This window comes from Meriones unguiculatus, chromosome 20, assembly GCF_030254825.1.
Source record: "Meriones unguiculatus strain TT.TT164.6M chromosome 20, Bangor_MerUng_6.1, whole genome shotgun sequence".
NCBI classification, from domain to species: domain Eukaryota; kingdom Metazoa; phylum Chordata; class Mammalia; order Rodentia; family Muridae; genus Meriones; species Meriones unguiculatus.
Window position 1 is genome coordinate 7,194,895 of NC_083367.1, and position 16,095 is coordinate 7,210,989.

A 16,095-nucleotide genomic window follows, 5' to 3' on the forward strand; every position below is an offset into this window, starting at 1 on the left:
TTTTGTGTAAAAATATGATTGGACAATTCTAGAGCATGCCCTGCTCCTCCTTGTATTGTGGTTTTATACTTTAAAAATTCTGTACAACTTCCCTTCCGTATCACAGTTCAGCTCCTGAGTCTGTTCTGAGGCCCTGGTCTACCAGCAGTGGACTGAGTACAATAAAATTCTGTCATCTGCTTAAATACTTACTAAGAAATAGACAACTCCTGATCTGTCCTCCCTGAGTGGTAAGTTTTGCTGTATAATTCAAATAAAGATAATTCTTTGCTGGACTCCTGTGACTGCTTGGGTTATTTTGGATTTTCAGACCCCAACACAATGTCTAAAATGTACTCTGCATATTTAAATATCTGATGCACTACCTCCATTGAATGAAAGATTTCTAAGAAAAAGCTACAGGTTTATTTGTCTCTTAACTTTTAAGCACAAGTAAAAGGAAGCTACTTCTGCCCTCTGCACCACAGACTGTTTTCCTGTTTTGTTTTGGTAAGTTTGCTGCTGTATTTCCCCCTTTTTGAGAGCTAATGGTACAGAATACAGATGAGAAGATGCTTATTTAAAGCACCTCATTTCTCCAAGCACAGAAAACACAATGTAAATTTTTATAGATGCTCCACAAATCTAACTTCAGCCTTGTGAGATTTACAGGGAGTCTTGAAGCAAACAAATCAAATCAACAAAAAACAAACCAGCAAACAAACAAAAACAGAATTCCCACTACTGGCTCCTGAAAATTGAAAAGGGGTCCAGGGTAAACAAACTAATGTAAATCAAAAGGAATTGCCAGTGGCCATAGAATTGTAGTTCCAAAGTTCATTTCTCTGGTTAACATTCCTAAGTTCATTCTTGCAGAATGACTCAATTATGCAATGACTGCCTTTTAAAGGTTTGGAAAATATATTGGGGGTAAAGCTGAACCTTACTTTGCTTTTTAGAAACATGCACATGGCTCTTTACCTCATACCCTGTAATAAAATGTGGCTTTCCATAACAGGAGGAATCTGTGACTTATTTGAAATTAAAATCACAAGGACAATTGAAAACTTTAAAAATTTACACATGAAAATTTTTAGAATCCACATCAAATATATGCATAAGTTACAGCAGTCTCACATTAGGAATGTGTATAAATTATTCTATTGCCCTAATAGGATTTATGAAAATATTTTTTTTATTTAAGATAAATTTATAATTGAAAAGCAGATGAATATTTTTCCAAATAAGTTACTATTTGCTTTGGTATTAACATTCACATTTTTAAAAAATCATGACCTTTTTACTCTTTGAAAGTTTCTTAGAGTCTGAAAGACCTGGGAAAACCACGCAGTTTTTGCAGAATTGTGTCACTGTTCTGCATGGTTCCCATGGAAGCTATGCAGTGACACTTCCTGCTCACATTCAAAGAATAGGGATTCAGAGAGCAGTGGGGGCAGCTCCATGAAAGTCCTGAGAAGACCAAAAGCAGACATGCCAGTCTCCAGTGGCTCACTGAATTTGCATTTGCAGGAGTTCCCAGTTAAACCCCACAATGGAGAGAATGTTTTTGTTCAAGCACACACATGGCTAAAAGCAAGCCCGAGCTCTCCGCCAGATCGCCGCCATCATGGACAGGAGTTGCGTGCAGCCTATCAAGCTGGCCAGGGTAACCAAAGTGCTGGACAGAACCGGTTCGCAGGGACAGTGCACGCAGGTGCATGTGGAATTTATGGATGACACCAGCCGCTCTATCATCCGAAACATCAAAGGCCCAGTTCGAGAGGGCGATGTGCTCACCCTATTGGAGTCAGAAAGAGAAGCTCGGAGGTTGCGCTGATCTTGCTGGGTCCTGGATATCCACCACTTGACTCATGGCACCTGCAACTGTTAAATAAAGCATATTGTTTTTTTGTTTTTTTTTTTAAAAAAAAAAGCAAGCCCAAAAAAACAGAAAAAATATATATACACATATATATGCATACATATATACATACATGTATATATACATGTATATATATATATATATATATATATACACATACATACATAGAAACTAACATCAAGGAATATAGTCTAGAGATTCAGAGCAAAAGGGATATAAGGATCCTAGCCACAGTTACAGGCTACTTCACAGCTGTTCCTGACGTCAGGTATAATTTTAACACTCAAATGTGGAATAATGGAAACCATGTATACCACACAATTTCAAAGAATAAAAATAAAACAATAAACTTGCTACTTATGAAACCATTCTATGGTTTTATCAGTTCTACTGTATCATATACATTAAAGCAATGAGGAACCAAAGAAACAAAAGTTAGTAAATCTCCAGTACAATTGAAGGATGACTTCACTTTGAAATGTGTCCACATATAGCCTTATAATTTTTTCAAATAGTTTTCTAATTATTTGTATTTGAGCATTGAGCTTGCAGACCTCAATTTAATGATTAATATTATCATGTTAAACTATCCCTTTGGGACAAATTATCCTTAAAAACTTCACATTGTTCCTATAGACATTTTATGGTAATTCTGATGTTCCATACCCTGTGGATACAATTGACACTCATACCTGAAAGAGAAACTAGAAAGAATGACTACAATTAACTGTTTCACAGGGGTAAGAATTCCAAGGTTAATATTTCCTAGCCAAGGTCGCATAACTTGCTTTGGCATAAAAACAATTCTTTAGATATAAAAATGTAATTAAGTAGATATAGAAATAAATTGGAGCTAAACACAAAGTAAATGAATAAATAGAATTATACTAAAAGAAGAATATCAATGTTTGTTTTTGAGGCCATATTTTGTTTTTGTTAAATATCTAAGTGTTAATGATTTTTTAAATCTATAATCTAACCAAAAAAATAAGAATTTAAAACATTTTTAAAGGCCTTATTATAGATATAATGATTTGATATTTCTGTATAATAAATTTGCATTCTAATTCCAGTAATGTGAGCTTACAATGAAACAAAGACATAAGGGTCACTAATGGAGATTCAGTGACCTTTGAAAAATTAATACAAAACACTGATAATGCATTTGATGAAAAAATCATTTGAAAACTAATATGAATATTTTTATTTATTTCAAATATGTAGTGTTTATTAGAATTTAGGCACTAACTTTGAAACATTATTACTTAAAAACTTGCAAGATATTTTAGTCATAGTTTAGCTTTTAAAGGAAGAAGTAAATTTTTTGTAGGAATAATTGGGCATAATTGTGGGAATAATTTTTAAGGAAAATGTTACTGACTAAAATTAAAATTATAAATGAAAGCTGATAGTATCTAGAGATGAATTAGCTATTTTCTTCCCCATACACAAAGTAAGATTTTTTTTTTATCTTAAATTAAATACTGAGTCATATTGAAGGCCCTTGTAGGAGTCAGGAAAAGCAGGAGTCTTTCTGTCTGGTAGATCAGCATGACCCTGTCGTGAGAGGGTAGAGATGCAAACATTTAAATATAATGATTCCCTATTAAGTTGTTCTTTTAATCTATTAAGATGATTAATAATTCTAAGTTCTAACTTTGTGCCACTATATCTAGAGGGAAAATATGCCCAAAATATTCTGAAATAATTTATTCACAAAATGTTTAAGCAAATAAGATGTCTATTTATTTACATGTCTTTATAGTCTATCACTGTGTTTAAATAATAACAGACTAATGACTTTATAAGAACTTTGTAGGTTATCAATTAAACAAAAAGCATGCTGACATAATAGGAAACATAGGTGGCCTGACACACAAATGAAAAGTAGCAAAAGAAGTTGATTCTAGCAATAAGGTTATTTGAAGAATACTAAGTCCTTCCTGGCACACAAGACAGACTCTGATGTTAAGGTATTGTTTCAAGTAGGAATAGAATCTGTGCTGAGACAGGAAGGATTTAGTATAGTCTGTTAACGCTTAAGATGTGGGTGTTACACAAGTAGTTTAAGAAGAATGAATGCATACGTAAGCAAAAGCTGTGTTAGGCCATTTTTTTTCCAGAACATCAATGATGATTTTTAAACATGTTAGGTCCCAAGAAACTTATTATGTTTGGCTGTAGGTCATCTTTGTGGACCAAAAAGCAATAATTTATCTCCAAAACATCAAGGCCTCTGATCAAACTATATCCTGAAAGGCTTACATTGGCCATTAGCTGGTACATGTAGATAAGTCTACTACAGATTTCTTGAATTCTGCTGTGAGATGCACATGTGGAAGTTGTTGAGAAACAATACAGTAGGCTTTGAAGAGAAAAATTATGGTGCTAGCAAAAATTTTTCCAAAGATATAAAGGCTGAAACAAACAAGATGGATTTTTTTTTTCAATGCAGTTTATTCAGGAACCTTGAACAATCATCTGACCCTGGGGAAAGCCAGCCCACAGCTTAAATAGCCTCTGGGTAGCCAACCTCAGCGTGCCACGTGAGCAATGCAGATAGGTCCACATACATGGAAGCAAGCCAGATCCTCAGCCTTAGCCAAATGTGGAGTTGTTTGTGACAGAGAGCACTCACCATCGGGAAGGTGGAAGGCTGAAACCAGCTTCATCTTTAAGGAGCAGCATTCCGCAGCTCTCTACAGTTCCCCTTTTTTGTTTTAGACGCATCAGGCAAGAGTAGAGGTCTGATCTCTGATATTAGAAATAAATTGGAACTTTGTACTGATGTTCATTTAGGTATCATCCACCCAAAGAGCATCAGACCCGTCCAATACCTTTTTCTCAGAGGCGGGACCTGGGGCATCAACCCGCATTCAATCAGACATGCTCTTCTCTGGGTCGAAAGCAGCTGACCCTGAGTGCAGTGCTTAGCCTCGCATCCTGAGCGTAATATTTTAGCGTTTTATGGTAGCCAACCATGCTTGGGGAGACTGTCTTGCTTCAATGGCTGTAAAGGCCTGAATGGTCATGGCTGCATTACTCTGTTGTGAGACTCCAATCTTGCATATATACCACAGGCAAACCAAGGAGACCAACACCAGAAGGCCTGCTAACGCTCCCATGCCCGCCCATTCCTTCAGATGATTCATGGCTGCAGCAATCCATGATGATAATCCTGTGGCTAGTCGTGCGTCCACTCTGGTAGAATTTACCGTGACAATGGCCACTCACAGCTGCTCCATCGTAGTATCGAATTCTCCAGTCCAATTACCTAAAATATAGCTTGACAATTGTTTAGACAGATTTGCAGCACAGGAAAAATTCTCATGTTGTATGCTAGTGATTCAAAGTCCAGCATATTTTCATTGACAGCCAAGTTGAGTGATTTGCCATAGGGTATCAATTTGCTCCTGCACGAGGTTAATCATCTGATTGAATACCATCAAGCTTCCTTTTAGTTGAGCATTAATTACTTTTTGTACAACTAAGGCATGAGATACATTGACTAAAAGACTATTCAGGGTCTGAGCAGTCTGCCCAGTATGACTCATGGCTAATGCCCCGGTGGTAGCTCCAACAGCGGCCAATGAGATGGCAGTAACAATGGTGGCTGTAATTCCAAGATCCCTTTTCTGTCTGAAGAGAGTCACAGTGTGAGGGGCATTAATGGGCACAGGCACCCAGCAAGGCATGCGAGTAACTAGGGCATACCTAAATTCACTAGCATTCCAGCATTGGGCAAAGTATCATTACCACAATTACTTGGCTCTATCTGGCTAATAAAGAATAAAAATGGAGGATATAAACAAACAGGTGTGGGTTTATAGGAAATATTATGAGAAGCCTTAACCCCCTCGTTGGAATATCCTGCATCAATTCTAGAACTAGCAGTGGTGGAGTCTGAGGTCTGAGTAGGTTCAGGAGACCATTGCCCCCAGGGGAGAGACATGCTCCATGTAAATTGATTAACTCCATGTTTTCCTCCACTTTTGAAAGTCCTTTAAGGTTCTTAAATTATTTTTTCCCTTTTTTTAAATTTTTCATCAATTACACTTTATTCATTCTGCATCCCCCCATAAGCCCCTCCCTCCTCCCCTCCCAATCCCACCCTCCCTCCTCCCTCTGCTTGCATGCCACTCCCCAAGTCCACTGATAGGGGAGGTTCTCCTCTCCTTTCTGATCTTAGTCTATCAGTTCACATCAAAAGTGGCTGCATTGTCCTCTACTATGGCCTGGTAAGGCTGCTACCCTCCAGGGGGAGGTGAACAAAGAGCAGGCCAATCAGATTATGTCAGAGGCAGTCCCTCTTCATCTTACTATGTAACCCAATTAAACTCTGAACTGCCCTGGGCTACATCTGTGCAGGGATTCTGGGTTATCTTTATGAATAGTCCTTGGTTGGAGTATGAGTCTCTGGGAAATTCCCTGTGTTCAAATTTTATTGTTCTGTTGCTCTCCTTGTGGAGACCCTGTCCACTCCAGCTCTTACTATTTCACAGTTCTTACATAAAATTCCATTCACTCTGCCCAACAGTTGCCCATCAGGCTCAGCATCTGCTTTGATAGTCTGTAGGGCAGAGGCTTTCAGAGGCCCTCTGTGGTAGGTTCCTAGGTTGTTTCCTGTTTTCTTCTTCTTCTGATGTCCATCCTCTTTGCCTTTCCGGATGGGGATTGGACATTTTAGTCAGGGTCCTCTCTCTTGCTTAGTTTCTTTAGATGCACAGGTTTTAGTGGGTTTGTCCTATGTTGTATGTCTCTATGAGTGAGTATATATCATGTGTGTCTTTTTGATTCTGGGACAACTCACTCAGAATGATCCTTTCCAGATCCCACCATTTACCTGCAAATTTCATGATTTCCTTATTTTTCATTGCTGAGTAATACTCCATTGTGTAGATGTACCACAATTTCTGCATCCATTCTTCAGTTGAGGGGCATCTGGGTTGTTTCCAGCTTCTGGCTATTACAAATAAAGCTGCTACAAACCTGGTTGAGCAAATGTCCTTTTTGTGTACTTGAGGATCTTTTGGATATATGCCCAGTAGTGGTATGGCTGGATCTTGAGAAAGCGCTATTCCTAGTTGTCTGAGAAAGCACCAAATTGATTTCCAGAGTGGTTGTACAAATTTACATTTCCACCAGCAGTGGAGAAGGGTTCCCCTTTCACAACAACCTTTCCAGCATGTGTTGTCACTTGAGTTTTTGATCTTGGCCATTCTCATGGGTGTGAGGTGAAATCTCAGGGTTGTTTTGATTTCCATTTCCCTAATAGCTAGTGAGGTTGAGCATTTCTTTAAGTGCTTCTCTGCCATTCGGTATTCCTCTACAGAGAATTCTCTGTTTAGCTCTGTTCCCCGTTTTTTAAGTGGATTACTTGGTTTGCTGCTTTTCAGCTTCTTTAGTTCTTTCTATATACTGGATATGAGTCCTCTGATAGATAAAGGGTTGGTGAAGATTCTTTCCTAATCTGTAGGTGGTCGCTTTGTTTACATGACAGTGTCCTTTGCTTTACAGAAGCTTTTCAGTTTCATGAAGTCCCATTTATTGATTGTTGCTCTTAGAGCCTGTGCTGTTGGTGTTCTGTTCAGGAAGTTTTCTCCTGTACCAATGAGTTCTAGGGTATTTCCCACATTTTTTTCGAGCGGATTTAAGGTATCTGGTTTTATGTTGAGGTCTTTGATCCACTTGGACTTCAGTTTTGTGCAGGGTGATAAGTATGGATCTATTTTCATTTTTCTACATATAGACATCCAGTTGGACCAGCACCATTGGTTGAAGATGCTATCTTTTTTCCATTGTATGGTTTTGGCGTCTTTGTCAAAGATCAGGTGTCCATAAGTGTGTGGGTTTATTTCTGGGTCCTCTGTTCGGTTCCATTGATCCACCATTCTGTTTCTATGCCAGTACCATGCAGTTTTTAAAACTGTTGCTCTATAGTACAACTTAAGATCAGGGATGGAGATACCTCCAGAAGATCTGTTATTGTAGAGGATTGTTTTAGCAATTCTGGGTTTCTTATTATTCTATATGAAGTTGAGAATTTTTCTTTCCAGGTCTGTAAAGAATTGTGTTGGTAATTTGATGGGCATTGCATTGAATCTGTAGATTGCTTTTGGTAAGATGGCCATTTTTACTATGTTAATCTTGCCAAGCCATGAGCATGGGAGATCTTTCCATCTTCTCATATCTTCTTCTAAATCTTTCTTCAGAGATTTGAAATTTTTTTCATACAAGTCTTTGACTTCCTTGGTTAGGGTTACTCCGAGGTACCTTATGTCATTTGTGGCTATTGTGAAGGGTGTTGTTTCCCTAATTTCTTTCTTAGCCCTTTTGTCTTTTGTATACAGGAGGGCTACTGATTTTTTTGAGTTAATTTTGTATCCGGCCACTTTGCTGAAGGTGTTTATCAGCTGTAGGAGTTCCCTGGTAGAGTTTTTGGGGTCACTCACATATACTATCATATCATCTGCAAATAGTGATAATTTGACTTCTTCCTTTCCAATTTGTATCCCCTTGATCTCCTTCAACTGTCTTATTGCTCTAGCAAGGACTTCCAGCACTATGTTGAAGAGATATGGAGAGAGTGGGCAGCCTTGTCTTGTCCCTGATTTCAGTGGGATTGCTTTAAGTTTCTCTCCGTTCAGTTTGATGTTGGCTATAGGCTTGCTGTATATCGCCTTTACTATGTTTAGGTATGTGCCTTGTATCCCTGATCTCTCCAATACTTTGAACATGAATGGATGTTGGATTTTGTCCAAGGCTTTTTCAGCATCTAGGGAGATTATCATGTGGTTTTTTTCTTTCAGTTTGTTAATATGGTGGATCACATTGATGGATTTCCGTATATTGAACCACCCCTGCATACCTGGGATGAAGTCTACTTGGTCATAGTGGATAATATCTTTGATGTGTTCTTGCATTCGGTTTGCAAGTATTTTATTAAGTATTTTTGCATCAGTGTTCATAAGGGAGTTTGGCCTGAAATTATCTTTCTTTGTTGAGTCTTTGTGAGGTTTAGGTACCAAGGTGACTGTGGCTTCATAGAATGAGTTTGGTAATGTTCCTTCTGTTTCTATTTTGTGGAATAGTTTGAAGAGAATTGGTGTTAGCTCTTCTTTGAAGGTCTGGTAGAATTCTGTGCTGAAGCCATCTGGTCCTGGGCTTTTTTTGGATGGGAGACTTTTGATGACTGCTTCTATTTCTTTGGGGGATATAGGACTATTTAGTTGATTTACCTGGTCCTGATTCAGCTTTGGTAAGTCAAATCGATCAAGAAAATTGTCCATTTCATTTAGATTTTCAAATTTTGTGGCATATAGACTTTTGAAGTAAGTCCTAATGATTGTTTGGATTTCCTCAGTGTCTGTAGTTATAACCCCCTTTTCATTTCTGATTTTGTTGATTTCGGTGCTGTCTCTCTGCCTTTTAGTTAGCTGGGCTAAGGGTTTGTCAATCTTGTTGATTTTCTCAAAGAACCAGCTCTTGGTTTCATTGATTCTTTGAATTGTTTTATTTGTTTCCAATTGATTGATTTCAGCCCTGAGTTTGATTATTTCCAGCCGTCTACTCCTTCTTGGTGTTTCTGCTTCTTCTTTTTCTAGGGTTTTTAAGTGAGCCATTAGGGTGCTTGAATGAGCTGTCTCGAATTTCTTCTTGAAGTCACTTAATGCTATGAACTTTCCTCTTAGCACTGCTTTCATTGTGTCCCACAAGTTTGGTTATGTTGTGTCTTCATTTTCATTGATTTCTAGAAAGACTTTAATTTCTTTATTTCTTCCCTGACCCAGCTGTCATTTAGTAACAAGTTGTTCAGTTTCCATTTGTGTGTAGGCTTTCTGTTATTTCTGTTATTGTTGAGGTCCAGCTTTATTCCATGGTGATCAGACAAGATCAAGGGATTATTTCAATCTTCTTGTATCTGTTGAGGCTTGCTTTGTGACCCACTATATGGTCTATTTTGGAGAAGGTTCCATGAGGTGCTGAGAAGAAGGTAAATTCTTTTGTGTTTGGGTGTAAAGTTCTGTAATTGTCTGTCAGGTCCATCCACTTGATTCATGACCTCTGTCAGAGACATTGTTTCTTTGTTTAATTTCTGCTTTGTTGACCTGTCCTTTGTTGAGAGTGGGGTGTTGAAGTCTCCCACTATTAATGTGTGGGGATCTATATGTGCTTTAAATTTTATCAATGTTTCTTTCACAAATGTGGGTGCCCTTGTATTTGGGGCATAGATGTTCAGGATTGTGATGTCTTCCTGGTGGAATTTTCCCTTGATGAGTATGAAGGGTCCTTCCCCATCTCTTTTGATTAATTTTGTTTGAAAGTCTATGTTATCAGATATTAGAATGGCTACTCCTGCTTGCTTCTTGGGTCCGTTTGCTTGGAAAGTCGTCTTCCAACCCTTTACCCTCAGGTAATGTCTATCTTTGTGTCTTAGGTGTATTTCTTGTATGCAACAGATTGCTGGGTTTTGTTTACGTATCCATTCTGTTAATCTGTGTCTTTTTATTGGAGAGTTGAGTCCATTGATGTTGAGAGAGATTAATGACCAGTGGCTGTTAGATCCCTTGATTTTGATGTTGGCTGTGGTCATCAGGTTGTGTGCTTGGTTGCTTTTTGTTTTACTGAAGTGAGGTTATTTATTTCCTGTGTTTTCTTGAATGTAGCTAGTTTTCCTGGGTTGTATTTTCCCTTCTAGTGTCTTCTGTAATGTTGGATTTGTTTGTAGGTATTGTTGAAATTTGTTTTTGTCATTGAATATCTTGTTTTCTCCATCTATGAGGACTGAGAGTTTTGCTGGGTATAGTAGCCTGGGCTGACATCTGTGTTCTCTTAGGGTCTGTATGATATCAGTCCAGGCCCTTCTGGCTTTCATAGTCTCTGTTGAAAAGTCAGGTGTGATTCTAATGGGTTTGCCATTATATGTTACTTGGCCTTTTTCCCTTGCAGCTTTTAGTATTTTTTCTTTGTTCTGTATACTTACTGTTTTGATTATTATGTGCCGGGAGGATTTTCTTTTCTGGTCAAATTTGTTGGGTGTTCTGTAGGCCTCTTGTATTCTAATTGGCCTCTCCTTTAGCTTGGGGAAATTTTCTTCAATGATTTTGTTGAAAATATTTTCTGGGCCTTGGAGAAGGGAATCTTCTTTTTCCTCTATACCTATTATTCTTAGGTTTTGTCTTTTCATATTGTCTTGCATTTCTTGGACGGTCTGTGTCAGGAATTTTTCAGATTTAACATTTTCTTTGACAGATACATTGATTTCTTCCATTGTATCTTCTACACCTGAGATTCTTTCTTCCATCTCTTTTAGTCTGTTGGTTATGCTTACCTCTGTAGTTCCTCTTTTCTTCCCTAGATTCTTCCTTTCCATTATTTCTTCCATTGGTGTTTTCTTTAATATTTCCAACTCTATCTTCAGGTCTTGAGTTGTTTTGTTTACTTCCTTCACCTGTCTGATTGTACTTTCCTGTTTTTCTTTTAGTTCCTTCAGCTCTGTTTCTTTTATTTCATTCAGTGCTTTAAGCATTTCCTTTCTAAAGGCCATAAACTGTTTGGCTGCAGCTTCCTCTATTTCTTTATGGATGGCAATATTCTATTTGAGTTTATCTTCCTCTATGTCTTTACGTATCTTATTTGTTCCCTCTGTTATCATCTTCATGAGCAAAGTTGTTAGGTCATCTTCTTGGATTTCAGTTATGCTGGGGTGTCCAGGGCTACTTGCCCCTGGGTAACTGGGTTCTGGAGATGCCATATTGCTCTGTCTTTTGTTGCTTGAGCTTTTACGCTGGCCTCTACCCATTGTGCTATCTTAGGTGTTTGGGGTTATTTTCTGGTGGTTCCTGGGGATCCTGTGGTGGAGAGAATCCCCTTTGCAGAAAGCTGGTTTTTCCTGAAGGATGTCTTCTCAGCTTTTTGGTTATAGTCCCTGGATGGCTGGTGTTTTTTCAGGAGTTGCTCACCTCAGGGATATAGACCTGAGTGGTAACTGTGGTCTTTGTTAGTCGAGAGGGTTCTCCTCTCACCCAGGGAAGTCCTGAGGGCAGCTGCCCTGTTTCTGGGTTTCTTGTTGTAAATTTAATGATCAGCTGCTGTGACCCAGTTGGACATCAGGCGGGCAGCATCTGTTTTTGCCTGTGTCTGGAGCACAGCTGAGTAATGGCGCCTAGGCCCCACTAGTCTGCTAGACTTTTTCTAGGGAAGGATTGGGTGATTTATGTCAGTACAGTTTCCTTCTTTCCCTGTGGATTCTCTGGAGACACGGACTCCCAGTGTCTTTTTCTTCCCTGGTGCACACTGCTCAGTGTCTGCCAGCTGGCTGGTGCGCAGAAACTGCCTGCGTCTGCCTTTGTGGCCTTTGGGAGCCTGGGTGCCTCCCTAAGCTGGGTAATTTTCCGGGAACGTTTTCAGGCTGGGGGTGTAGGCTGAGTGCTCCGGGCTGGCTCCTGGGGTGACCATGGAACCCGAGTCTTTTCCAGGGATGTCTGGGTGACAGGCCGGTCTCAGTCTTTTCCTGTACCCTGGGGTTATCTCTCGACTGAAAATTCCAGTCTCTGATAGTGTGGTGCGCAAGGTTCAGTCTGGGACCGTGACCAGAGACACTGGCTTGTGGCTCTGGGCTGGGGCTGGCGGAACCGGGATCTCTTCTATGGTTTAGCTGGGTGAGTTAAAAGCTGATTGAATCCCCCACCTTGGGGTATCCTCTCACCTGGGAAACACAATGACTGTGTTTTATGTCCGCTAGTTCTGATTAGTGCTCACTGTGCTGATCCTGCTGCTGCTGCTCAGAATGAGAGTCCTTCCGGCGCCACCATCTTGCCCCTCCCCCAAGATGGAATTTTTTAACATCTTGATATTTTAGAAAATACAGTAAAGATAACAACATTTACATGCATAGTATTTAAACTTCCTCTTCCCCACAGGGAAATACTAAGTGAAATTTTGTTCATTTGTTCGTTTTTTCCAAAAGATTTAGAATTGAATGTCCAATACCTTTTAGTCTTTTGATGACACAATAAGAAAAGTAAGAAATATTGTTCTTAATTCCTGTCCTAGGATGAAACCTATAGGCATATGATATCATTCAGTGCTCTGTTAAATCTCAGACAGGGTTAGAGATAGAATCCATGAATTACACCAGACTAATTTTTTTCCTCTTTTTAATTTTTAGATTACTTCCATTGAACTTTGTTGCAATATTTATTATAAAAATATAATGAAATTTTAAAGTCATATTTTCTAGTATAAAAGAAACATTAGTATCAGAAATACAGATTGCATGTACTTTTGATTTTAACATTTTGTAAAGGAAGCAGGAAAATAACTATTTGGAGGCAGGAGAGGGCTATATGCCTACATCATCTCTCAAAAACAAAGAATTACATAAAACAATTGTAATTATAATACTTGGATAAAAATTATAACATAAGGGAAACTGAGTCCTTTTTACAACATCAGCTTTTCCTATGCCTCCTTTTGATCCTTATACGCTACCATCATTCATCTTGCCATTTGGTCTAGGACCTTCCTAGAAGGTTCTAGAAAAGAAACCATGATAAAATATTAAAATTGAGGAAACATGCATTTTTTAGAAGAAGTTGAAAAGATTCTTGGTATGCTTCCGTTTAATTTGGTCAATGTAGCAAAACATTAGTACTTTAGTTTCCAGATTTGGAACATTTTTTTCACTTTGTACATATGCTATCATGCTCTAAAAATTCTTTTCAATGTGTCAGAAGGGAGAACTAGAAGGACAGGAAGGAGACAGGTGCTCCACAAGGAAACCAACAAAACTAAAATATCTAACCCTACAGGGTCCTGAAAAGACTGATGTATCAACCAAGGACCATGCATGGAGAGGACCTAGAACCCCTGCTCAGTTGTAGCCCATAGGAAGCTCAGAATTCCATGTGGGTTCCCAAGTAAGGGGAGCATCATGGGGTGCCTCTGCCATGAACTCAGTTGCCTACTCTTACATCACTTCCCCCTGGGGATGGAGCTTTGCCAGAACAAAGAGTAAGAGGATCGAGGCAGTACTGGTAAGACTTGATAACCTAGGAACAGATGGCAAAGAAGAAGAACTCCCCTTTTCAGTGGACTAGGGGAAAGGAATAAGGGGGAAAAGGGATAAGAGTGGGCCTGGGAGGATATGACAGAAGGGGCTACCATTGAGATATACAATGAATAAATTTTAAAAAATAAAAATAATAATTAATTAAAAACTTGTCAGCTACACATTTTAATGATATTAACCAACATTTTTTCTATATTATATTTAACCAAAGCTTTCTATGAAAATGTGGCAATTTTCACATTTTAGAGTCAGAAATACGACACATGTACCTCAGAGTACTCTGAGATGACATACATTCTTTATTCAACATTCTACAGGGTATCAACTGCCTAATTCAGTTATCTCTTAGCATTGTGGTGTTCACCAGGCTAGGGCCACTCAATTGCTGGTTCAAATGCACATATGCACACACCTACACACACACACTTGCATTTAATGTTGTCATAGACTTTCTATATAAACATGCTTTGTTAAAATATGTTTTTGTTTCTCATACTTAATTCTAATTAATTTTTTCAGCAATATTGTTTTAAAACAGATAATTATTAGTAAATAAATATATTTCATATATTGTTTGAATTCATCTATTTATGAACACATTTATCCACAATTTATAAGTTTTAAATTACTGCTTAATTTGCATGAGTGTTTTGCTTACATTCATTTCTGTGTACCCTACATCTGTCTTGGGGAACAAATGAAGGGAATGGATTCCAAGGATTAGAATTCTACAACCAGTTTTGAACCATCATTGGGAGCTAGAATCAAATCCCTGTCCTCTGAACCTTTTTTGCAGCTCATAATTACAATATTGTTTAACTGAGAATCTGAAAAACAAAATGGAGATAGAAAATTTGTTTCCAGGGAACTTAAAATTTTGACAATGGTTTTCATATAATTAAGAGCAATGCTTGATCTACAAAGACATGTTCCTGAATTGCGAAAGAGTGCACTGGTGTTTAAGAATTACAGTGATATGTATCACAGTGAATTTCAGTCACTACGGAGATGGGTTCCACACTCTACTTCTTTACCATTGACTTAGTGCCATATTTTTAAATCAAGATCTATTAAATTAATGTTACATTCACTGGTGAAATTTAAGATGCTGTTCTCTGTTATTATGACATGTGTGGTTTCAATGTGATACTTGCCCCACATGGCCATATGTCTGAATACCTGCTCCCACATTAGAGTAGCTATTTGGAGACGTTGTGGAACCTGAAGCACGTACAGCTAAGTGGGACTAGTCCTGCTGTAGCTAGATTGTTGTTGGTTCATTCCTTTCAAGTCACTGCTTCACTGCTGGTCCACGAAAATGTGAACAAACCAGGCAACAAACATCTACTATTATGCCTTCCCAACCATCAGGAACTGAAAACTCTGAGCTAAATAAGCCCTTCTTCCTGAGGCTACATCTGACCCTGTCAGGTGCTCTGTCATAATAAGGAGAGCAGTAACTAAGGCAAACAATCAGTCTTCAAATTTTCATGTAAGTTGTACTGGTGAAGGAGTTAAGTCAGCTTACTGTTTGGATTAGACCCATACAATCTGCATTTTAGATGAGATTTGTCTACATTAAGCAAAAAAAAAAATCTCCTGATGGAGAATTTTGTGTAAGTAAAACTAGTAAGAATAATACAATTGTTATTATAACAAATATTAATAATATAGTTGTTAGTGGTGTTGACCACTTTTGTCACCAAGCTAAGTTTTATCTTCTTGCTACTGGGTAAGGCAATAATTGCTACCATCCTTATTTTAGAAATAATAAAATTTTAGTTTTGATAATTTAATGAGTTTTCTCTCTTGCAAGCAGTAAAAGATATAATTGAGAGTTCATGTCTATCATTTGATGCCAAATGTTTCTTGCTCAATTCTTATGTAAGAGCATAAAACAAAGATACAAAAACAGAGAAAAGTTAGTATATACTTATTTCATTTCAATATTAAGAATGCTAGCATTAAGGAGCAGGTATATTCTTGTAAAATCTAAGGTCAATATTAAGTCATATATGACATATGTGACAGAAAGCTATAAAAAAAACAGGGATTATTCTGGGATTAGAGAAGTATGTTTTACTGATATGAATAGTGAGAAAAGAGGAAAATGAAAAAAAAAAGAAATTATCTAATAAAGACAAAGTGAAGAATCTAGGTA

General features: G+C 38.0%; 1 protein-coding gene across 1 annotated transcript; it reads left to right on the forward strand.

Annotated features, from left to right (window-relative positions):
- The first annotated feature begins 1,598 nt into the window (after positions 1-1,598).
- On the forward strand, positions 1,599-1,872 carry LOC110541923 (small ribosomal subunit protein eS28-like). The gene has a single exon (XM_060373314.1). It carries the CDS (start codon positions 1,607-1,609, stop codon positions 1,814-1,816), a length of 210 nt encoding a protein of 69 aa, XP_060229297.1. The 5' UTR covers positions 1,599-1,606; the 3' UTR covers positions 1,817-1,872.
- Positions 1,873-16,095: the final 14,223 nt, after the last annotated feature.